The 26,500-nt window shown below is 42.2% G+C and overlaps 1 protein-coding gene across 15 annotated transcripts in view; it reads right to left on the minus strand.

Moving 5' to 3' along the window:
• Positions 1-26,500, minus strand: part of LOC123499346 (homeotic protein ultrabithorax-like) — an 817,282-nt gene that overhangs the window by 610,163 nt on the left and 180,619 nt on the right. For all 15 annotated transcript variants that reach the window (XR_006672955.1, XM_045247227.1, XM_045247229.1 and 12 more), the window contains one exon: positions 18,103-18,150. Coding sequence is in view for 14 of the 15 variants with exons in the window: in XM_045247227.1 (XP_045103162.1) it covers positions 18,103-18,147 (45 nt within the window). In the remaining variant the exon portion in view is untranslated. The remainder of the gene's footprint in view (positions 1-18,102; positions 18,151-26,500) is intronic.

Raw genomic sequence — 26,500 nt, forward strand, 5'->3', positions numbered from 1 at the left:
TGACATAAATTGCGAGATCTTACGACCAGGATTATATAGTAATTCTGATGTTTGTGTGTGTGTGTGTGTATGTGTGTGTGTATGTATGTGTGTGTGTGTGTGTGTGTGTGTGTGTGTGTGTGTGTGTGTGTGTGTGTGTGTGTGTGTGTGTGTGTGTGTGTGTGTGTGTGTGTGTGTGTGTGTGATTCACCACGTTCGCCCACCGGTCAGCTAGTCTTCCCCATTACGGAACGAGATCAGAGCTCATAGACCGATCTTCGGGTAAGACTGAGACCACAACACACTCCACACACCGGGAAAGCGAGGCCACAACCCCTCAAGTTACATCCCGTACTTATTTACTGCTAGATGAACAGGGGCCACACATTAAGAGGCTTGCCCATTTGCCTCGCCGCGCCGGGACTCGAACCCGGCCTTCTCGATTGTGAGTCGAGCGTGCTAACCACTACACTACGCGGTGTGTGTGTGTGTGTGTGTGTGTGTGTGTGTGTGCGGGCGCGCTTTTCATGTCTGACTGGTGGGTCCGTGGGTGGACTGGTGAGTAAGAGTGGGTGAGCGTGGGTGGACTGAAAAGTGTGGAAGGATGTGGGGTGAGAGAAGCACAAAGATAAATACAAAGGAAAGAGAGAATATAATATATATATATATATATATATATATATATATATATATATATATATATATATATATATATATATATATACACACACACACACACACACACACACACACACACACACACACGTGTCATCACTAGGGCCGTTGAGTTTACTTGTAATCATCGCCACAAGTGACGTGGTGCTGCCATATGTATCATATTTTACATCTCACTCACACCCACACCACACTAATGTTGTGTTGACGTTGCCACAGAATAATATTTTCTCAATAAAGTTTAGTTAATGCGTGCATCACAAAGCATCCTTTGGTTACCAACAACCACCGCTGCTCCTCACAATGGTTTATGATGCTTCCTATCACCAGTGTCAAAACTGTCAAATATTTACCTCCTCTTCGTGCCCTCCACAACATTCTCGTTTTCTTGATTCCCGTTTTCTGTAATCAATGAGGGCAAGAAACAACCCAGAGATTGGCATAGTTCACTCACGTAACTCTTCGGTCCATTTAAGGGGAGAGGGATAGTAATTTTGTTGTCGCAGCCAATCACGGACGCCCAGAATTGACAAAGAAGCCAGCAAGCATGATGGCTTACTTCCTTGGTGAGCATTCAGTGGCTGTCGAGCGTGTCTGTCAACCAATCAGCGGCTGGCACACATAAATGTTGTCCTGACACGCAATGATCCTTGGCTCCTGTGGCCACTGACTACTTTCTCTTGCACCTGCCTCCCTCTCCCAGCGCGGAATGTTATGGTCTGTTTGTCATGGCTGTTAATAAAGAAGAAGGAAATTTCATGACCGAATATCTTTACACGTTGAAGTGACCGAGGACTATTGATGTCAACGAGAACATTCATTTAGTGGGGACTTGCTTCATTTGTCTTGCAAAGTATATAATGTCAAGGCTAAAGAAAGACTTAGACGAGTGAATGCCATTGTCGGTACAAATTATTGGATAATGGTGCATTCTCGTATATACTTTCTCTTTCAAACTGTTTAAATTTAGGAGTTACGAAAGGCGCACACACACACACACACACACACACACACACACACACACACACACACACACACACACACACACACACACACACACACACACACACACACACACATTAAAAAATAAATAGATAAATAAACAAGTTAAAAATGATAACTATGAAAAGATTAAGGTAAATGTAATGCAAAACTTATTAGATAAGCAAGTGAAACAAAGATACCGAACTATGGTGTGTCTCAGAGTATCCTTAAAAGTGTAATCGTGCGTTCAATGTAAAGATGTCTTGATATACAGACAAAAGCTCGACGTCATTTTATTGAGCATAATGCTATTTTTTCTTTTGTCATATATATAAAAAAAAAGAAACTGTCAAGCTGTTCCATAAATAGACTTTCCACCCAAACATTTGACCTTCACCGCCCATCCCTCCACACACTCCCACATTCCAGACACTACATCCCTCATCAGGCGGCGCCCTTCACACTCTTTTCTCACCCTTATCATCACTCACACTCCTTCCCTTCCTCACCTCCATCCCTCTTACACCTTCTCCCTCACTGCTCGCCACCCTCACTCTTTGCCGCGCTCTCCGCCTTTCCTCACGGGTTCTTGAATTCATCTCGCCAGGCGCTCGCATTAGCCAGGGCAACTTTACGCAAGCCACGAGTGAGCTACGGACGAGATGGCTGGCGGGCGCGAGTTACATGCATTTAAACAGCTCAAGGTAGTCAAGGTGTAATTATAGTCTCAGGGAAAACTGTACCGCGGGATATACAGGCCATTTACCGACTACACTTTTACGACTGTATCCTTCAGCAACACACCTGGTGGAGAAAAAGTAATAGAAAGATACAGTCGAGGCGAGTATTACCTGCTTAGCCAAAAATTCTCTCAATGGTCCGGGGTTTAGATTATGTCGGCAAGGTGGCAACGTAGTGGAGTCTGACCTGAAGGGCGCACAAGTTACCTGCCTTGTTAATTGAAGCTGAGACTGAGGTACTGCCGACTTCATATCCCGAGGAAATTAGTGTGTGTGTGTGTGTGTGTGTGTGTGTGTGTGTGTGTGTGTGTGTGTGTGTGTGTGTGTGTGTGTGAGTGAGTGCTTGTTCATTGCAAAATTTTACACCACTACACACCGATTTCATTCACTTTTGCCCCACGTTACACACAGAGGGCCGTAGTACCACCTGTATTTATTTGCATACTATTAACATTACAAGTGGCCAGGAAAAAAAAAAAGAAACAACATGAAGCCGCACTGTCATTGAAAGCCTTACGTTTCTCTCTTTCTCACTCTCACTCTCACTCTCTCTCTCTCTCTCTCTCTCTCTCTCTCTCTCTCTCTCTCTCTGGCACCATTAGAAGGCCGGTTTTTAAGCATCACAACGATAGAAGAACCACCAAATAAAAATATCCCCCACAAGCTGCGAGTTACAGCCTTTACAAGAGAAGGAAAGAGGGGAGAACACCCCCTCTCAGAAAAAAAAGAGCCATTGGAGCTACAGTCTCTAAGTTTTTTTCCCCATTTCCGAGCCCTCCGACTGCCTCCCTAGTCAGAATTTTAGGGTTAAAGAGAATCATAGGCTGAGTGTCGCTCCTCGGATACTCCTAGGTGGGCGAAGGAGAGGGTGCCGGGTAGCGGGGTCGGGCTGTAATATGGTACAGATAAGTTACAATCTACGTCGTTATAGCTGTGTTATTGAGTCATTTATCACCGGTGTGGCACGACATCCTATTATTCCCAGGTATAAGTTATGGCCCTTTCGAAATTATGTATTGAATCTCTCTCTCTCTCTCTCTCTCTCTCTCTCTCTCTCTCTCTCTCTCTCTCTCTCTCTCTCTCTCTCTCTCTCTTTCCAATTTAACTCTTATATTTCCTTTCTTCCAAATTTTACTGACTTTCCCTTCTCCCTACCCTCCGTTCATTCCCCTTTTCTCTTTCCCCTTCCAACTCCTTCACTCCCCCTTTCCTCCTCCCCACTCCCTCCCTGTTCTAACCCTCCCTCATACCTAATTCTGTTTTTTTCCCTTTCCCAAGGGAGGTGAGAGCAGGGGCACATGATGAAAAGAATATTGATAAAATATAGAGCTGAGCACGAAAAGGGGAAAAGAAGGAGTGGAATTATACTGAAAATGAAAAGCAGTTAATTAGATAAATTAATAACACAGGAAGAATGCTCCGGCGGTAATTATTCAAGGAAGGAAAGAAAATGTAAATGGAAAATATAGCGTATGACGACAGCTAGGATAATAACAAGAAAAACTACGCGGGAAAAGAAACACGTGCGAAAATAAGTCCAACATAAATCAGAGCAATACGTTACGATCCACCTCCATCACAGCCTGAACAGAGGATTTTGATCAAGACTGAGACAGAAATACGTTTAAAGGAGACAGTATAGTATAAAGGGGCTTGTGCGGCGACACCAAATGGGAGGAGTGAAGAGAAGGGGACGACACAGAAAAAAGAATCAAAGGAGAAAGGAATAGAAAATATGAAGTGGAGATACTAAACTAAGGTAGAGGAAGGGGGACACACTGCGGAGGTAAATCTTACGGAGGAGGAGGAGGAGGAGGAGGAGGAGGAGGAGGAGGAGGAGGAGGAGGAGGAGGAGGAGGAGGAGGAGGAGGAGGAGGAGGAGGAGGAGGAGGAGGAGGAAGAGGAGGAGGAGGAGGAGGAGGAGGAGGATGGAAAAGGAGGAGGAGGAAGAAGAAGAGAATAGAGTAGAATGTAGGAGGAGGGACAAAGATGGTAAGGAAATGGTGTGGTGAGATAGGAGTAGTGTTCCTTGTTTCCTCCTCACCTGTGTTGTTAATATGCAAGACTAATAACCTTCCAGGAAGCGAAAAGGAACACATCCAAGAATCACTATTTACATTATAACGACTCTGAATTTTTCGTGTCGCGAGTAATTTTATGTGGCTCTTCATCTTACGGAAATCAATGGGGACATATTTCATTGTAGGCTTCATCTATGTATTACCTTTTTTTATTTTCTTTTTTAGGTAATGAAACTCACCATTCATGAAGCTTTGTCTTTTGTTATTTTTACATTTTCTTTTTAACTTTTCTTTCCACTCCTAAACTCATTCTTCAGTGCACGCCAAGTTTCCTTTAGCCATTTCTTCTTAATAACTTAATCCACAGAGGTTGCTGTGTGATTCATGGCTGCGGTTTTGTGTTTGTAATTCATATCGGGGGCGTGGAGGTCATGTGGTTTGTATAGATTCTGTCAGAGCGTCAGGAGTCAAACGCTGGCGGTTGAGAAGAGGGACGTGAGGTGAGTGTGTTTATTTGAGGTCGTGTCAGGAGTGAAAGGAAATTCCAGCTTGTGAGAGGAAGGAGAAAAGAAAACACAGACATCTATGATCGCTTAGTTAACCGTCCTTTACTTCTGCTTTCTCTCACAAAGGAAGTTGAGATTTTTTTTTTTTTTTTGCACCAAATATCATTTTATGAAAACATGCGAACAGATCTACATTTTGCTGCCGGGTAAGAAAAAGCATAATAACAGTCGTAATAAAAACAGGATTATTTCGAGTCATCAACTTGGATCATTACGACGAGAACGACGAGAAGTGATGGACCCCCTCCCTCCCTCCCTCACCCTGGAATCCATTTGCTCTAACTCCAAATCTCTTACTCGACACGGGAGTTAAATTACACCTCGGGCGAAATAGATTATAGATCCATAATTATAGCGAATCGCGGGAAAGCGGAGTTTATGTCGCGATAACTGTCCAGGCTACTGTGGCGCCAGAGGTGGATGGAGGTGGCGATAACCCGCTGACGGATTTCACTTTGGCTGCTCGACTTGCCACTTTGAAGAACGACGCCTCCGGGAGATCCTTACCGATACCGCCTCCCCCCCGATATCTGGTTATCGGGTGGCCATTAGCGATAGCCGGAGAAGGATGAGGGGCAGGGGTAAGGACGGCGTGGGGGGAGTTATGGGGAGCTGGAGGTGCACTAATCACTGGGGACTTGTGGGTGGTGAGCGAGGAGAGGGGAGAGATGGGGAGAGAGAGAAAGAGAGGAAAGGGAAGGCCAGTGGAGGGACGGGGAGAGGGTAAAGTGAGAAAAGAGGGTGAGATGGAATGTGAGAAAAGAGAGAGGGATGGAGAGTGATGGTGGGAGGAAGAAAGAAAGATGCAGTGAGAGTGGTTGGCGGGTGAGTGTAGGTGGAGGACGGAAAGAGAAAATGGAAGACGGGATCTCTCTCTCTCTCTCTCTCTCTCTCTCTCTCTCTCTCTCTCTCTCTCTCTCTCTCTCTCACACACACACACACACACACACACACACACACACACACTAGATGTAAGATAAACAACATACACAAATACGGATAACAAGGAGGCCATCCCCCTCCTTCCCTCCCCGCCGTCCCCAGAGTTTAATTCATCCTCCTCTTCCTCCTCCCTCCTTTCCCTCTTACCTCCCTCCCTTCCCTTTCTCTCCTCCCTTCCTCCCTGCCTCCCTTTGCCGCCGCCGTCACAAAATTACGAGAGTAGTAATGCAAGGAAACGCTCCCAAAAATGCTCAGCCAATCTCTCACGGCCTCCCATAGCTCATGCCCGGCCGGCCATTGTTCGCAGGTGTCTTGTTGCTCTTAATGGCAGCGCTGCAAAAAGTTTTATCATCATAATTCACGCAGGTGTAAATTTATGACAGCTTTTATATCCGGGATTATACGTGCGTATGAGTTGTTTGCAAAATTAGCCGCCTCTGATCAATAGGAGCGGATCTGAATGGTGGCTATTGGGGATTCGGACCAGCTTGGAAGTGATTTATCGCTCCTTTTTTGGCGGGTCGGTTTTGCATTAGGAGCATCCTGTCTGTATGGGTGACTGAGAGTGAGGCTTGGAGAGGGCAGAGGGACGGATGTGGATTACAATGACGAGGATTTACGATAAGGGAAAGGAGACGAGGGGACAAAGGAAGGCTAGATAAGGAATATGATCAAAATGATTAAGAAAGAAATCAAATCTGTGTTGTCAAGAATATCAGATTGAGAACACGGAAGAAACAGAAATTAAAGAAAAAAAAGGGGGAAGGAAGATACAAAACAAACAGTGGCTAATGAATTACAAAGGCACACTGATTAGAAATCATGATTGCCACACACACACACACACACAAACAAAGTGCTAGTGGTGGAACTGAACTCGATAAGTATAGCAGAACTGGAAGGAGAAAGGGAGTGGGATCGCAGGTGTGACTGTGGGTTGGGGTTGAGCAGGTGCAGCAGAGTAGCTAATCGTTACAGATGTGGCCATCAATTCACTAAGCCAAGATCATCAGCACCCACAACCTCCTTCATCTTCAAAGCTGTGTATACCAAAGAAAAAAAATGCATACATGTGTGTGTGTGTGTGTGTGTGTGTGTGTGTGTGTGTGTGTGTGTGTGTGTGTGTATATATATATATATATATATATATATATATATATATATATATATATATATATATATATATATATATATATATATATATATATATATATATATATATATATATATATATATATATATATATATATATATATATATATATATATATATATATATATATATATATATATATATATATATATATATATATATATATATATATATATATATATATATATATATATATATATATATATATATATGACACTGGCAATCACCGTTCTCATCTTCACCACCTCTTTCGTTCCACAACGGCCGAGCGCCGTATCATTTTGTGTCATCTCGAAGCGACTGTATTTACGCGGTTAAGAACACGAATTGTAATGATGCAGAGAAGCAGCAGGCGGAAAATTGGTCACATTAATTGCGTAGCGGAGTTGGGAGGCGGCAAGCTCCTCTTCTTCCTCCTCTTCCTTTCTCTTACTTTTCCTCTTCCTCTTCCCTTCCTTTTCTAGACTCCCCCGCCTCTCTTCCTCTTCCTCGACGTGGGGGCATTATAACTTACTGCTGTACTGGGAAATTTGGGGCCTGAGTAAATACTAAGTTATATAACGGCAGAAAGACGCTACTGAACTTTTAGATTATCAGGGCTTTCGAATTTAGAGTTAAGAAGAAGGGAAAACTCAAAGACAAAGAGGAGAACTAGGATGAAAATAAGGTGGAAGAAATACAATAATAAAAAAATCGAATAAGATATGAAATAGTCACGATAAAAGCACAATCAATATACCTGATCAAAGATGTTTGGGACCCATGAGAGGGAAATGAAAGCACGCTGAAAATATTTTCTATAAAGCCAACATCTGGATAAGAAAAGAAGATGCAAGTGGGAAGATACAAAGCACCAACAGAAAATTGTTGTCTAAAAGAATTACTGTGAAAAAGAAAATAAGGAAATCGACTACAGCAAACAACTCAAGACTAAAGAGGAACACCGAGAAAACAAGAGTGAGAGAAAACAAGAAAAATAATAAGTCTATGAAATGGAACGAAAACAAATTAACATTAAAAAATAATAACAATAACCTGTGTGTGTGTGTGTGTGTGTGTGTGTGTGTGTGTGTGTGTGTGTGTGTATGTGTTATATATATATATATATATATATATATATATATATATATATATATATATATATATATATATATATATATATATATATATATATATATATATATATATATATATATATATATATATATATATATATATATATATATATATATATATATATATATATATATATATATATATATATATATATATATATATATATATATATATATATATATATATATATATATATATATATATATATATATATATATATATATAATATAAGAAAAAATGATATCTGACAACAATATTTATGCCCCACGTTTAATCAGTACGGAAAGGAAACATGAAAGTTTGAATTATTTCCAATCTAATTTTCGAAAGCCAGGCAATATTCTTCTAATGGATTCCGGAGCAATTCCAATTATAATGCTGCGATGATATTTCGAGGCTTCAAACCCTGGACGGACTCGTATATGCTGACACCTCGGGTGAAAATTTAAGACTTTTAATTTCATCACAGAAGCAGCGGGAGCCATTACTTTTAGATGCGTTCTATTTACTAAATTAACCTTTTTTACACTAATTCTAAGCAGAGAAACTATTAATGTACACAGGTGTTATTATACTGTATCTGTATTGCATAATTTAACAAACTATCTCATTAATGAACAAACGTAGAACACTCCTTTCACCTTCAGCAAAGAAACGGATAATTAAAGACTTTAATCTATTCTGCATCACAATATTCTTATCTATATTAATACTCAGAGCGCAAAGGGATTACTAATTCCAAACATAAACCTCTCTCTCTCTCTCTCTCTCTCTCTCTCTCTCTCTCTCTCTCTCTCTCTCTCTCTCTCTCTCTCTCTCTCTCTCTCTAACGAAGGGTGTGAAGGGTAAAAACAATAGTGAACTCGTGCTTAAAATAGACACCTGAGGGTAATCCTTCTAAGGTGATGCCATAAAGATTGCGTCGTCAAGAGTTTATGGACATGATAAAAACAACAAGAAGTAGATAAATGAGACAAGGAGGAGGCCATACTTTAGACGAGTATCTATCATGTCCCTGTGCATACCCACCGCAACACTTGATACTTATACGACTTTATTGTATACTTATCCAGACTATTACGCTTGTGAAGTAAGATTACGTGTGTGTGTGTGTGTGTGTGTGTGTGTGTGTGTGTGTGTGTGTGTGTGTGTGTGTGTGTGTGTGTGTGTGTGTGTGTGTGTGTGTGTGTGTGTGTTTTCCAGAACAAGCACAATGAGCAGAGCAAACACAAAGACACATAAAAAAAAAAAACTACATGGTAAAAGAAATGGAAAAAAAAGTTGAATGAATATACAAACGCATTAAAATAAATCAGCACATTTCCTGACGCACATGTATTATCAGGAGCACGAAAGATTCCTCATCAAAACACAAAGCTCTCCTCGCCCCAGGGTACAAGGAGAAACTATTGTGTCTGGTACTCCAGGTGTGAAATAACCCTGATTAGCGGCGCGACCATCAGGTAATTACCCCCAGCGAGGCCCTCCCGTCACGTTTCCATTCCCCAGGTGATGTTTAGCCCGTGATCTCCGAGGGATAATCCGCCTCGTGGGTGCCATAGATAAAAACAGGTGTGAAAAGAGGTATAAAAGTTGTGTGTGTGTGTGTGTGTGTGTGTGTGTGTGTGTGTGTGTGTGTGTGTGTGTGTGTGTGTGTGTGTGTGTGTGTGTGTGTGTGTGTGTGTGTGTGTGTGTGTGTGTGTGAAAGAGTGTAAAGAAGAAAGTGATGAAAAGAAAGAAAAATGAGAGAGAGAGAGAGAGAGAGAGAGAGAGAGAGAGAGAGAGAGAGAGAGAGAGAGAGAGAGAGAGAGAGTAATGGAGATAGGAGGAGGGAATGAGTGCACGGAGGAACGCTAAGGGAGGGCCGCCGGTGGTTGGTCGTGATGGATGCACTGGATGTCCCAAGCCCTGACGAACCCGCCGCCAGAGAGAACTGAGGCTTCATAACGCATCTGACATGGCGAATATAATGACTTTGATGCTTGAATTCCAATGACCTCGGGCGCCTGGAATGATAATGATCTCCGACTTCTAATTAAAATAAGCGTATTTGCGAATTATAAAGACCCCAGGTTTGGAAATGAATCCCCTCGTCTCTGATGGAATTTTTTCGCCTGCAGATAATATAATAATGATAAAAATAATAATAATAATAATGAAAACTTTCCCGCGATCGTGGAAAATTGGTGATTCGGCTTCACGCTGGAATCACAGTGGGAAGTGAAATTTTCTTAATCACGGTTCTGGTGTTTAAGTTTCAATTTCTCTGACTTCCTCTGATTTCCGCAAATTACAGTGTCCTTATCATTGTTTAGCATCTCCGTTGTTCAAACTCTCCCAGCGTCTCGTGCCTTTGTGTTATATTGAAAGAGAGAGAGAGAGAGAGAGAGAGAGAGAGAGAGAGAGAGAGAGAGAGCACTACTGACTGACTGGCTGACAAACATGCAAACAAACACGCGGAGACAAAGAGAGGGAGAGCGTAGTCGTTAACGCACGACGAGCATCAAGTCTACGTTTCAGCTAATACGTGTGGATGGCAAGGGTGCGGCTGGTCCGTGTGAGATGTATACATAGGAGTTCATTACGAGGACGGTGTCAGGGCGGGGAACGACTGATAGGTAAGAACAACGGACAGACCGACAGGCCAAGTACCTTCAATGCTGTCGCCACCATCATCACCGCCACCACTACCACCACCCTACAGCACTACTGGCACACTTCCCCCGTCGACACCACTGCCGCCTTCACCTATGAAACTTTGGACAACATTCTTTAATACTTCTGGCCGCACCTCGACTATTTTTTAATATACTATATTTGAAGTTACGTTTCCTTGTATTGTTCTGGTGATAGATTACCAAGACTGCAGCGTTATTAACAGGACAAACACTAAAAAGAAAAAAAAAGAAATTGTTCATTAATTCCTGTAGCTATTGAAAAGAGTGATGTAGAGAAAGAAAAGCGTTTTTTAATACAGCTCCAAGGAAAAATATCGCAGTGATTTCTCTCATCAGTTTGTTGTTTTTTCTCTTAGCAAAACTACAGAGGGAAAAGTTATAAAGTTAGTATGATGCTTAGTATTTTGAGAACTTTATAACAAAAAAACATAATCAAAGAAAAATGGAGATGCATGGGGGGAAATTGTTACAAGTAATTACAATAATGTTTCTGTTTAAGAATTCCCACAAAGAGGTTTAATAAATATCCCTCCTATAATGTGCGGGGACTGGAGGGCGGCGTGGTGGTGGTGAAGAGCAAAAGTTTCTCCCTCCCGCTAATAATGTACAAAGTAGATAAAAAGTGATGACCTTTACCATAATATCTTTATAAAATCATCAGTATCTTCATATATTTCTTTTTCTAGTGCGCATGTCAGTGATAAAGACAAACAGATAATAAAGTTAGAAGATATTTAAAGACATATCAATATAGATCCTTAATATCTTAACTCAAATAACAACTGTAGCACAACTGTTGACTTAGAAGCCGCTCAGACAGACTGGCAGCCAAGACGAGCCTCACATAACGTTTTTTTTAGTATTACGACAGAAGAGAATAACACACAGAGTAGCTCCCTACGTTCCGCTCCGTCAGAGTCGTAACATATCTAATTGTGCTCGGAAAATGGCAAGTAAATGGACTGTGAGATGACGCCATGTATGTGATAAAGACCTGCTTTATTTTATATTGCTCATCAAAAAAGGAAACATGAGAATCGTGAGCCATTTTTATGTAAGGCATATAGAATATAATGTTATAAGTGACACAAAGACAAGGGAGAAGAGATATATTACACCAGCGGGACGGAACGAAGGAAGAACGAAGATAAAGATGGGAAGCTGTAACAGTAAAAGTTTATAATGGAGAAAATCACTATAGGACGCGCACAGTAAATTATAAATACATTGATAAAGACGTAAGGTTCTTCTAACGTAACTCAAAACCTTGAGACGTTTAATATACGAACAGACAAACATTATACTGCCAATAAACTCAGCAAAAAACGCTATACACAATATCCCACGAGCAAAATCTCGTTTCACAAACTACGATCTCCAAAGAATATAATCACAACGCATCATATAAATTTCACATAAGAACATACAAGTTATAAATAAATAAATATAAAAAAACCTCAATGAAGACATACACTATGAACACTAACTAGTGAAATAAAAGATGGCCCTTAGAATTCATCCAATCATTCACAATCGTATCCTCCATTAGGAGAGTCATTAGGGAAGGACACGAAGCAGGCGAAACTGGCCCCTACCAACACACACCTGAGAACTTTCCCTATGACCCTCTTGCCCTGAGCACCTGGGACGGGTACAGAGAGGGCCCGGTTGAGTCCACCATCATCCGTCACACCATTCTTACTTTCACTTTAATGTCTACCCTTGCAAGACGGGTACCAGCAGCCTCCCGACGTTGAGAATAATTGCATTTTTACGGAGGAGCGTCGCGGAAATATCAGAGTTCACTGGTTGGGTTGTCTCGCAGCGGCGTCGTGAAGGTGGAGGCTAACACGGAGGGTCGAGTGTGGTGGCGGCGGTCATCCATCATGGTGTACAAGAAGGCGGGGGGCGATGGTCCTTCGAGATATAATTTAAATTCTTGACTCCTCTCTCTCTCTCTCTCTCTCTCTCTCTCTCTCTCTCTCTCTCTCTCTCTCTCTCTCTCTCTCTCTCTCTCTCTCTTCTCTTCCTTCTTCTTCCTCTCCTTCTCCACCGCATCAACCACCACCACCGCCACTTCTTGCTCCTCCTCGCCCTCCCCCTTCGCCTCCGCCTCCTCCTCAGTAATTATTATTCACAGTGATCACGTATAAGCCCGCCTGAGCTACGCGAGGGATGTGTGGCCCCGCCTGATGCATGGGCGGCGCTGTAGTCTTCGTGGGGCGAGATGAATGCGGTCCAGGAGAAGCTTTACGAGTGTGTGTGTGTGTGTGTGTGTGTGTGTGTGTGTGTGTGTGTGTGTGTGTGTGTGTGTTATGCTCTTACTATATGGTATGAACTCTACTAGAAATGTTTTAGATGCAATTGTTGAACTAGTAATTGTCGATATAAGCAAAACAGTGCTTAAGAAAAATATGCAAAGCCGTACTGAAGAGCTTAATTAAGAGACTAGAACAGGAGATCATTGAGATAAACAAACATTGAACCGAACACCAACATCTCTGAATAACACTTCCACTAAGTAAACATCCAGTCTCATTTCTCAAACGAACGTAACGCAAAGAAAAAGACAAAAAGTTTGGCTGAGATTACATTAGCATTACGTTATTTTTCTTTTATTTTTTGATGGAGAGAACAGATATATCTCTACCACTAATCAAAGGTACGGAACCCTTCACCTGCGCTCATTAAAACAGCCTTCACCACCTGGCCCCATATGGCGTGTTTACCGTGAATGAATTTTGTAAACATCCTCCCACGACAAAAATATGGAGAGTAATTAATAAAAGGTAAATTGGGCAAGACTAGGAAGGGGAAGGATGGAAGAACGGTGAGAGAAAGAGACGCATAGAAGCTACTACGGGTAACGCGCTGTGCAGGAGAAAGGAACAAGGGAGAATGCAGGATAAAGTAAAAACAAAATAAATACAAAATAAAAAAAACATATAAAAAAAAAACTGGAAATGAGAGACGGATGAAGAGAAGTAGAGGAAGGAATTAACTGAGGAAATGAAATACGAGGAAAGAAAGGCAAAATAACAGGTAGGGGAGTATAAAGCATAAGAGAACCAAGGAAGGGGGAAGTAAAAGGGAAGGGGAAAGATGGAAGAAGAGAGAGAGAAAGAGAGAAAGAGAAAGGCAGGGTATAACCAAGGATTGAGGCCAGGAGGGAGAAGACAAGCCAGGAAAGGAGTGCTGAGAATGGAAACCAAAGAAGGTACCGATGAAGGAGAGATTGGAGAAGGGAGAAGGAAAGGGTGGGAAGGAGAAAGAGAGAAAAACCCAAAGCTCAGAAGAGAACCGATGAAGGAGGGATTGAAAGAGGGAGGATGCAAGGGATGAAAGGAGATAGAGCAAAAGCCTAACCAAGAACCGGGGAGTGAAAGGAAGAAAGAGGGAAGAGAAAAGAAGTACACAAAAAAGAACTCAATGATAGAAAAGAAAAAAAAACAAAGAAGACTGGCAAAGAAGGGAAGAAAGAATGTAGAGGACGATAAAAAGGAAGACAGAACAGAACCTGTGTAGAGAACTGAGGATGTGAGAAGGAAGGAAGGAATAAATAAGGAAGAATAAAAGAGCTATATAAGAGAGGAGAAAAGAGGAAGAGGGATGGAAGGAAGGAAGGCTAGTAAGAAATAGGGAACACAAACTGAGCAGAGAACCAAGGAATATAAGAAGAAAGAAAGAGGCAGGGGATCGAAGGAGAGAAAGAGAGAGAGAGGGAGAGAGTTAGGAAGAAGCCAAGGAGAAAAACGAAGGAAGAAGTGCAGCAGGAGGGAGGAGGAGGCAGTAGATGAGTAAGGAGAATGAGGTCAATACCGTGGCAGTGTTGTGTACGTCATGAGGTGATGTAGCGTCTCCTGCGCCGCCGGGTAAATAAAGAAATAAACCAGTGCTTTACCAAGGTCGGTGGCGTGCTGGGAGACAGCGGTATCCTTCTCTTTTTTGGGTTCATTCGTTAATTCAGTACATACATCGCGCACCTTGTATAACCTGCGGACTATTTGAGTTACCTGGACGGCGTTTTAATTGGAAGCTGAGAGAAGAGATTCGTTTTTTACTATTTCCTATATTCCATTTATTTACTTTCACTGATTTTTAGCCTGCGATAATTTGCCTCTTAGAAAAGGTTATTCTCCCATTATTGTTTTTATGTTCTAACTTGCTCAGCGAAAAAAAAAAAGAAAAACCTTCGCTATAGAAAGGGAGAGATTGGGAAGGTTTTTGCACGAATGTAAGTTGGCTTCCAGGTAACTCGTTCCGGACTGTCGAGGGCTAGATTAAGAAGAGACTTGTAATCACATTGGCTCATAAATCTTCTATACAATAAGAATACGCGGCTCTGATTGGCTCAGAGGCTGTGACGTGCACAACCCGCAGTTACCAAGAGTTCCATGGCGGACAACTTGTGGTGGTCGGGGTTACCAAGGTGGAGACTTTCCCAGGGCGTGGTAATGACTTCCTTAAGGAGGTATGTAAGGCTAGGGGGCAGGTACAGGCGACCATCCCCTCCCCCGCCACGGAGACACAGGCAATAAAGGCTACTAATAACCAGACTGAGGGTTTGTTAGCGTCTTGTAGCGTCGCGTCGGTACTTTATCGCTGATCTTGTCATAAATAAGCGCTTCCCTGGCCGGCCACTGCATGGCCACCCCGAGTCACCAACTAACTGTCTCGTCGGACTCTCACATTTTTCCATTTTCCTCTCATAAACCAGTTTCAAATGCAGGTTTTCTTCGGTCAAGTGAGTGTGGGAGTGTACTATTTGTTTACACCGAAAGACGAAGATTACACCCCGTGAGTGGGGAGAAAGTATTTTTGGTTAATATTTAATTTAAATTGATACCGTCGGCAGCCGCTTGAAGGTCAGGGGTACCTTCAAAGTGCCATGTTAATGCCTTACGAGAATAATCAGAATGGTTGGCACTCACATAACTCCACCTTCAATTTTGATCCTTAATGGTTAGGTATCAATTGTGACGCTCTGTCTCCGAGGCGATGAGATGGTGGAAGTAATTGCCCTCTCCTTTTTTGTCTGCGTGTTACTTTGGAGCGAGAAGGGCATAGACAGAGTAAGTGGGTGGCGGGCGGTTGGGGCGAGTCTAGTCTGCCCAGTCGCCCCACGCCACGCTCCCTGCGCTCCAGGGTAGGACGCTCCACACTGTTTATTGGGCATTTCTTCGTCGACGGTGTTTATTGTGGTGATAATGATGAGGGAAGAGTGGTGCGCCTGGTGGCGGGGGGTAACTACCGGAGACTAATGTTGGTGTATATGGTGAGGTGATGGTGGGGATAGTGGTTGATGGTGGTGTTGTTGAGAATGTGTGAGTGTTGGTAATGGTGGTGATAATGGGTGTTGCAAGTCTATAATTCCTTATACTTTTGCTATCAGATGTATTTGTGATAAACATAATATGACAGCAATAAAATCAGCTGGATAAATTCGCAAAGAATCATGACCAAGGCAGATGCTTATATATATTACATACGTTTAAGCTCGCACGTATTTCAGACATTTACTTTTTTTATGTGTAAAAGTTTATGGACACTCTCTGAAATAACGAGGCAAAACAGGTCTTGTTGGGCGGCCAAAAGGTGTAAGGAATTCCAGAAAAACCTAACAAAGAGTAAGCAACATAAATAAGGAATACTTAAAGCCAGTGATGTCTTCATCTTGTCTCTAAGAACACGTCAGTTCATTTAATTGTTTTGACAGGATATTATTTCCTCTCACGACTACTTGTTTTGATCTAGTCTCCCCTACTTTCTGTAACTTCCCACACGTGTCATCGAGTCAGGCCTCTTCCCATGACTTCCCGTTTTCGTTTAATCTTCCCTTTCTCTTCTTTATCATCCGGTACATCTTATCGCTCTTGAGCAGCAAAAATTACATGTGAAAGTTAAAACTTTATTTTTTTTAACAATAACAATGGTTGAGTTTGTCTTCACACTATAACCGTGACGCTTTGGAAAACAATTTTACTGTAATTGAATAAAATATTGTGAATATAAATATTTTTAATATGTAACTTTTCAAACTTTACCTCCAGTGTCTGCACGTGGCTTCTTGTAGCACATCGTTCCAGTATGGTATAAAAAAATGGCCCGGAAATTGGCAACGAGGTTTACGATTTTTTGACGCATTTAGTACATCGACATAGAGCGCTACCGCGCGAGTAATAGCGGACCAATAACACACATACTGTACATACTCACACACGCGTTAGTCAGGCTTTCAACACCTAGCATAGTCTGTCCTCCGAGTCGCTGCATGACCACTGGTAAGTGTTTTGACATATCTTATATTGCTCCGTGCACAGAAGAGTATATTAACTGACAAGGACTACCCATGATAATCAAATGGGCAAGACCTTCCTAATATTATAAATAGAATAATGTTTGATATTTGAATTCAGACAATCTTATATGTAGAAGATACCATTCGAGTTTTATAATGAATATGTTTCAATAAACGTAAGACAGCAGAAGCATAGAAATATTTGTGACAAATGTTATACGTCAGGCAGCAGCACGGAGAACAAACTAGCTATAAAATACAAACCTTAAACCCGCATCATGCAGCAGCAGCATCCTTGCACACACAATAAAGAGAAAAATACACCGCATCACAGTGGCATCATATTAGTGAGCATCAACAAATATTTAGCAGAGAGATGGACAGATCCCTGCAAGACAAACCTGTGTTAATCAGTACCTGCATGATATATATGCTACCACCAACTCACCTGAATACTATTACAATTATAGTCAATGTAAAAAGCATGAATGAAAGCTAACCATATATGCAGTGTCGGCTGATCACTCATGATATTAAAACCAAAGACTGTATAATTGCTACACAAAGTATTATATATATATTGTTTTTCGCTATAAAGAGTTATAAACAAAAATAATCAGCAGACACTACATATAAAGCTTGTGTCTCTTTTGGTTAATTGCCCTGAAGACCTGAAATGCAACGAGAGACAGCATGCTAAGGTTACTACAGTGAACATATTCACCTCAACAACACTCATCTAACATTTATTTTTAGATAACAACAGGAAAAGACTAACTAACATAATCAGAGGAAATCACTTCTAGCTATCTCACATCTCTGATATTAAAAAAAGAACACTAAATGTTATATAACAAGAAAACTCAATCACTTTTAAGTTTAAAATCCTAAAGGTAGATGCAATGGCCTTACAATAACAAGAGTTCAATACAAAGAATCTTTCAGTCTTACCTGGAGCAGAGCACGGAAGTTATCCATCATCGAGGACCCTGACATCACCTGGAAAAAAGAAAAGTAACGATTAATGTAAGTACAATACAAATACTAAATGTGCCTCATACTAATACAGTTATATACAGCAGATTAAGGGCATGGAACATTTAATGAGATCGCGTGTGCAAAGAAATGAACGTTTATAATTAGATATAACGTTTATATTTACCAAAAAAAAAAACATCGTGAGGACATAAATATCTAACTAATGACATACAAACACACACACACACACACACACACACACACACACACACACACACACACACACACACACACACACACACACACACACACACACACACACACACACACACACTAGCACACACATGCACGAGTAATTGCAGCCATCATTATCGGAAAAGAACACGAGGGTGTATCATTACCATAAACAAAAGATGATCAGAAAAATTGGTGACCATCAGAGACCGTGTGTGTGTGTGTGTGTGTGTGTGTGTGTGTGTGTGTGTGTGTGTGTGTGTGTGTGTGTGTGTGTTCCTGTCAGTGAAAATAAAAAAAAAGCTAGTATCAATAAAGAGAACATAAAAAAAACTAGAATAAAAGAAAAGGTCACAGAGAAAGGAAGTAAGAAAATATAAACAAAGATTTCTTAGCCTTTGCAGCGTCTCTTTAACATGGCATTAAAAAGCAAAATTAAAGTAATGACATAGGAGATAAAAAAATGAAATTGTTTTCCTACAAATTTATCGGACTCTTCATCAGCCGCTATTAGTGTGCATTAGAACACTCAGAGACATCAATTCCGATACAGGTTATACTGAGTAAAAATATCTTCGCTTTTCTCACCTTTACTAGTGGGCAAAATAAACCCAAGAGGAGAGGTATGTAATTTCTAGTAATAAAAAAATAAAAAATGGATTGCAATTGTCTTCACAGAGCAAGAAATAGTTCAGAAAACCTACAAGTATACTTTTTCATTGGCTACAAAATATACTTTTTATTTCTCTCTCTCTCTCTCTCTCTCTCTCTCTCTCTCTCTCTCTCTCTCTCTCTCTCTCTCTCTCTCTCTCTCCTTACTTCCCCTTTCGACTAGATTTTAAACATGTTCTTTAATATTCCTTTTAATTCTCCTCCTCCTACACACATACTTCTTTTCTCCTCCTCACTTTTCTTGTTCTTGTTCTTTCCTCATCTTCTTTTATCTCCTTCTCCTCCTCCTCCTCTTCTTCCTTCTCCTTCTCCTTCTCCTTCTCCTCCTCCTCCTCCTGCACTCCATTATGTGATCGACTAATCTTCCTATATTAAATTTTCGCACGGTGTCCCCTCTTACCCTTTTATTTTCTGTTCCTTTCTTTCCTTTCCATTTCATCCTCCCTTCCTGCTTACCCCATTATTTCCCCATCCAGTAAGTCCTCAGTTTTTCCTCGATAATTCCTTATTTCTTTTTCCAGTTTCCCGTTTATTCCAATTTTCTCGCCTTTCATTTGTATTATTTTCGACCCACCCTTATTACTGACTCTCCCGGAAGCTACCACGTCATTATTACAAGAGTTCCCTGAATGAGAGAGAGAGAGAGAGAGAGAGAGAGAGAGAGAGAGAGAGTAAAACAGAGGCATGGGACTAGCATGTAGAGGGGAGAAACAAATGTATCGGAGAGCTAGAGGGGTTGTGAAAGCGAAAAGGGGATGGGGAACAGAAAAAAAGAGGGAAGGATGGTGAGGAAAGGTGCAAGATGAAAAAATAGCAGAATTTGAGATAGATTTTGAATAGAAACATCGATGTGGATATGAAATAGCATCAAACTGAAAGAGAAAATGTAATAGCATAATGGTTTATCATCTTGTTCACTGTATTCTACGATGTCATTCACAATTTAGTTACTTACATCGATAAGTAATTAAAATAAGGGAGAGAGAGAGAGAGAGAGAGAGAGAGAGAGAGAGAGAGAGAGAGAGAGAGAGAGAGATGGGGGAGATAGGTTATAGAAACTACATCTGTTTTACACAACTGTTACGGCCCGCCCGTAACATACTCCACTACCCTCACCTCGTCCGCTTGCTACCTCGTTCGCCACCTCTCCACCTCCCCTTCCACGTCACCGTCTCATGAACCTTCCACGTCACCGTCTCATGAAGCCCCGCTACTGTCCCGAAGTTGGATTCACGCGGCCCCATTCGACTCAAGCGAAAGTGTTAAGCGAGCTCCCTAATTTTTCTAAGTCAGTCGAGATCAAAGCCTCAACCAGTGAACACAACGCCTCTTGGATTACCGTGGGATCTACCTCATCAAGCACTTCACCACTGCACCTCATAAGTATCCTTTCCCTCGTCCCGTTTTTTCCACATTGCCTCCATATAGGATTAGTATTATTGTTAGGTATTAGGTTGGGTTCTTTATTGTTGTATTTATTTTTGTTATATATGTCTTTCATGTTTCATGTTATATCTGTGTATGTCAGTTTCACTGTTATTGGGTTATTAAATAGCTTCTTAAGTGCCCCTTTGTATATCCTCACCAGTTGAACCTGCAGTGTTTTTCTTTTTATTATTGTTCACCGGCTCCACCGGCTCCCCGATGCCAATCTTACCCATTTAACCGGTGAACGTAACAATTGGCGACCGTGACAGGACCTTTATAACCCTTGTTCTGTGTTCCATTTTTCCAGTGACTTTTTTTTTGTGATTACATTATTTTTTTTTTTTTGTTTCTGTGGTGTTGTGACTTTTTTTTTTTTTTTTCTGTGACTTACTCTGCGTGTGGTTTAAATTTACCTTTGTGCGATCAAGTGGCTCCCTTTGGGTTAAAAGTGCTTCGTAACTTTCATTGGTATCACATAGCAGTGGTAGACCAGGAAACCAGGTAGAAAGGCGTGTTCACCGATAGCACTTATCTCTATTTTTTTGCACATAGGCAGGTGTGTAATAAGTGTTATCCAAGTGTTGGGATCATCATATGTTCATGCGAACCCTCAATCCCCTGACTTCGCGGATAATTTTTCTCACTAGTTATAATTGGCCATTTTAACAAGTCGCTCAGACTCGTCAACTCTCCTCTAGAAGTTTATGACTCGTACACGTATCAAGGTAAAGTGTCCCTGACTGATGGTAAAGACAAGGCAATAAATGTCAAGGTTCTGCGTGATACAGGTGCTGCCCAATCCATCTTGAGAGAAGATGTCATCCTAACATCAAACAGGCTTTCACTGGGAAGGTGGTCCTTACAGGTCTCGAATCACAGCTCTCCTATCCCTTGGCTAATATTAGCTTAGTGCCCCTTCATTTCAGGAGAGGTTGAGGTAGCCATTAAGCCTGGTGAACTGCCAGTACTGGGGGTACATCTTGTACTGGGTAACGATCTTGCGGGTAACTTGGCTGGGTAACGATCTTGCGGGTAACTTGGCTGTTCCAAACTTAATTGTTTTTGAGTCCTCCTTAAAAGAAAACGTGTCGTATATCAAATTGTGGGTAAGCCTAACGAACGCCTTGTACCAGTTCCTCTGACGCCTATTCCAGTTCAGACGGAGTCCTTCGAAAAGATCGTTCTGAACTGCGTAGGGCCCTTACCCAAAACCAAACTAGGGAATCGGTATTTGTTAACCATCATGGATCCCACTACCAGGTACCCTGAAGCAATCCCTCTTAAGAACATCACATCAAAGACCATTGTAAAACATCTAATACTTGTTTTTCACAAGCATTTTTTTCCAACAGATAGTGAATGAGCTAAACATCGACCATGTAACCACCTCGGCTTACCACCCCCAATCCCAAGGCTGTCTGGGGTGGTTTCACCAAACGTTAAAATCCATGAAGTATTGCTTGGAGCATCAAGGAGACTGGGATGAAAGTATCTATTTTCTTCTCTTTCGCCTTAAGAGAAACTCCAAGATTCTTTAGGTTACTCCCCCTTTTGAATTACTCTATGGAAGACGGATCTGGGGGCCTCTCAAAATATTAAAAGGATCAATGGTTTACTCAAAATACCCTTGGGCTTCTCCTTGCCTGTTAACATCTAAGCTAGATGGCAGTACCAGACTCCTACCGATTGCCCTTGATAGAGGACCTTATAGATAGCATAGGAGTAGCCAAATTTGTAACCACCATAGATTTACTTAAGGGTTACTACCAGATTCCCCTCTCGGACGAGGCCCGAATAATATCCGCCTTCCATCCCTTTCGGGCTATACCAATACAGTGATGCCCTTCGGCTTTGTCTAATACTCTAATACCTTCCAGAGGGCTATGAATTACATCACCCAGGACTTGGAGGGAACATCTGCCTATCTGCACGACCTGGTGGTGACTTCGAACGACTGGGTGACACGTCTGACTCGGTGACGCATCTGACCCGTCTCCGGAGGCTGATGGGTCGGTTGCAGGAAGCCGGTCTTACAACCAACCTGGCCACACATCAGGCTGACCTGGCCAAGTCCACCTTCGGGAAGTCTACGATGGTCTACCTGGGACATGTGGTTGGGAACGGCAAGGTTCGCCCCAAGAGAGCCAACGTGGAGGCCATCCTTGGCTTCCCTGTCCCTACCACCAGGAAAGCTCTCATGAGGTTCTTGGGGATGGCTGGTTTCTACAGACGATTCTGTAGGAACTTCTCCACCCTGGCCGCCCCCTGACGGACCTTATCAGCACTTCCGTCCCCTTCCACTGGACCCCGACCTGTGACCAAGCCTTCCAACATCTTAAGGCGTTCCTCTCCTCGGAGCCAGTGGTCTGGACGCCAGATCACTCCCGCCCCTTCCATCTACAAGTGGACGCGAGTGGAGTTGGAGTGGGTGCTGTCCTCCTACAAGCGGACCCCACAAGCGGCATCCTCCATCCCATCGCCTATCACTCCGCCAAGCTGAAGAAACGCCAACTCAACTACTCCACCATCGAGAAGGAGGCTCTGGCACTCGTCCTGGCGCTCCAACGTTATGAGTGCTACCTGCATCCTGGCCCTCAAACTACGAAAGGTCTCCACCGATCACAACCTCTGGCCTTCCTTCACGCCATGAAGAACCGAAACCAACGCATACTTAGGTGGGCCTTGTTAATTCAACCCTTCAACTTGGAAGCCCACCATATCAAGGGGGTGAACATCATCGCCGACGTCTTATCAAGATCTCCCGTCTCACCTCGTTCATGAGCTCATAACGGAGGTCTTAGGGGGGAGGAAATGTTACGGCCCGCCCGTAATATACTCCACTACCCTCAACCTCCTCAGCTTGCTACCTCGTTCGCCTCCTCTCCACCTCCCATTCCACGTCACCGTCTCTTGAAGCCCCTCTACTGTCTCGAAGTTGGATTCACGCAGCCCCATTTGACTCAAGCGGAAGTGTTAAGCGAGCTTCCTGATTTCTGGAAGTCAATCGAGGTCAAGGCCTCATCAACCAGTGAACACAACGCCTCTTGGATTACCGTGGGATCCACCTCACCCAGCACTTCACCACTGCGACATCTCATTAGTATCACTTCCCCTCTTCCCGTTTTTTCCACATTGCCTCCATATAGGATTAGTATTATTGTTAGGTATTAAGTTGGATTCTTTATTGTATTTATTTCTGTTATATATAGGAGTGTCAGTTTCATGTTATATGTGTCAGTTTCATTGTTATTGGGTTATTAAATAGCTTCTTAAGTGCCCCCTTTGCATATCCTCACCAGTTGAACCTGCAGTGTTTTTTTTTTTTTGTTATTGTTCACCGGCTCCCCGATGTCACCGGCTCCCAGATGCCAATCTTACCCATTTAACCGGTGAACGTAACAACACCCCAATGAGATTTTTCTTTTCCGTTCTAAAGAACAATTGAATCGTTTCTCTTATGCATTATCGCCCACCTCCTGATAATAAAAGGAAAACATTACTTACAATGGAGTTACAATTCGAGATAATTTTTTTTCATGGCAATATGTATGAAGTTAGGGTTTCCTTCCTGTTTGAACCATTTTCTTTACTTCTTATTTTCTCTTCCTCTAATTACATTGCGATCGAATGGGGGTTACGATTTTTTTTTAATAGACAACAATTTTCATTCCCATTCATAGGTGTGTAAGGTCTCTCTCTCTCTCTCTCTCTCTCTCTCTCTCTCTCTCTCTCTCTCTCTCTTCTCTCTCCCTCTCTCTCTTCTCTCTCCTCCTCTCTCTCTTTCTCTCCTAATGGGAAGGTCATTCTGATCAAGAACATTAGAAGCTCAAAAAATTAAGTTTCTTCCTGAGAAAAGATGATATTTCTTAGCTATCAGTGGTGCTTTCATGTGAATCTCCTTAACTTAGGAATAAGTTGTCAGTTTTCTCTTCAGTGCATAGGCAACAGCATAATTTCATCAGTCTGAACTTACAGGATGCCAAGACGACAGCACTATTGACTCTTCTTGATTGTCCAAGTTTTCAAACTTAGAAACGCCATTAGACGACTTCATTACAATAAATTTCTATAAATTATATATCAGTGTTAGAGAGAAAGAGAACCAGGTCACATCAATCATCGCCTGTAACTGATATTAACTAAAGTTCACGATGAATTATAATACATTAAGATAAGAAAAAAATATACACATACAGCAAAACTACTTTAAGAAACACCGGGGAACCTGTTTTAATATCGTAATGGCTCCGGGAGAACACATAGCTTTCCATTAATTGGTTTAGCATGTAGCGCTGCCTGCAAGTTATCGGTCCCGAGGAGGGGCGAGGGTGTGGTAATGTGATCAGAGGAGCCTCGAAGCCGCCTGGTGGGGAAGGGACTTGTCTGGGCACCAGGTGAGGGGGTGGGGGTGATGAGGGAAGGAGTAGGGCAAGACAAGGGAAGTGGAGGGTGAGCATAAGGCAAAGAGTGGCGTGTGTCTGGCGCGGAGTGGAGAGGCGGCCACGTGTGGCTGTTTATGCGTGTCCGATAATGTCAAGTGTTGCAAACAATACGAACATTATGTAAGGAAAAAAATTCTTTTTGCGAGAAAATATTGGATCAGAAAACTAGAAATTATAATGAACGAATGAGTTATGCTATTCATTGGTAAGTTATAAGTTTTTTTCATCTTTCTCATTCTTGGAGAGAGAGAGAGAGAGAGAGCAACATGAACCCTAAACGAGGTGGTAATAAGAATGAGAAGATTAATTATATCTAAGTCACCACAACATGACGATCTCTCCCACTATCTCACTGCCACAACATGAGGCCTTGGCCAGTACAACCCTGTTATAAGAAAGCTGAGGTAACAGCAGAGGGCAGAAAGGAGCTCAATTGTTAATTCCGGGTGATCCTACACGGCCAGACCCCCGCACGGATTCCAAATAAACAACATTAAGGTCAATAATAGGATAATTTCCCCTGGGCGCGGGGGCCTGCCGGGGACCTAGGGAACAACCTCATCCTTTCTGCTTACCTTCCGCCTAACAGTTCAGCCTCACAGATCTTCATTTCTAGCAGTAGGGGAAGGAGGCAGGAGGGTGGTTTGTTGCCACGCACATGCTCATACGCACACATAAACATAAACACACACACACACACACACACACACACACACACACACACAGTTTTTCTGTTTTTAATATTCTGCAATCTATGCTTGATTTTCTTGAATTATTTCTTTCTACACGTGGGGAACAAATGTTTACAAGGCATGAATAGTACTGTACAAAAAGCTAAACACATTCTTTAGTAGAGAAATGCAAATAAAACCTCACTATAAGGATATTACCATGTATTAGTGTACCTCTCCTCCAGACGTGCAGGAAGAGAGTCAAGGACGATGTAAGGTGAGGAGGAAATATCTCATATGTGGAAAAAAAAAAATAGACAGGTGAGTGAAGGGCGACAAGATGAAGGAGCGTGGATAGAACGGAACGACCCACGACGCAGAAGCACCAGTAACAGCAGCAGCAGCAGCAGCAGCAGCAGCAGCAGCAGCAGCAGGTGTGACAGGTGGCGACGCGACGGATGAGGCACTGTAATCTTAGACGGAGGAGAGAGAGAAGGGGAAAGAGAAGGAGGAATTTCTTGTAAACCCAGCCGTGTTGATCCAGCCTCGGATTAAGACAAAATGTGACACTACAAGCCGATTAGTGCGCTAAAAGGTGGCCCAGAATTTGGTGACAACTCTTGTGCAAATTTTAAACACAAAGGCGGACACAAAACGAACCCAAAATATTGTTATGCTGACTCACGGGCGGCGCGCTGCTCTTAAGCCAGAATTAAGGGCTGGTGAGTCCTTGTCTTTGTGTGTGATGGGCTCAAGGCAGGCAGGAGCGGGAGGTGGGCAGAGTAAGGAGTGGAGAAGAGAGAGAGAGGGAGAGAATAAAGCCAATGTAAATGCAATATTCTTTTTTGCCTATCTCAATTAATCTGTCAATCATACTCAAGGCGCTATTTAATTGTCGGATATTCCTTTTTGTATACACTTTGG

This window comes from Portunus trituberculatus, chromosome 49, assembly GCF_017591435.1.
Source record: "Portunus trituberculatus isolate SZX2019 chromosome 49, ASM1759143v1, whole genome shotgun sequence".
Classification (NCBI taxonomy): Eukaryota; Metazoa; Arthropoda; class Malacostraca; order Decapoda; family Portunidae; genus Portunus; species Portunus trituberculatus.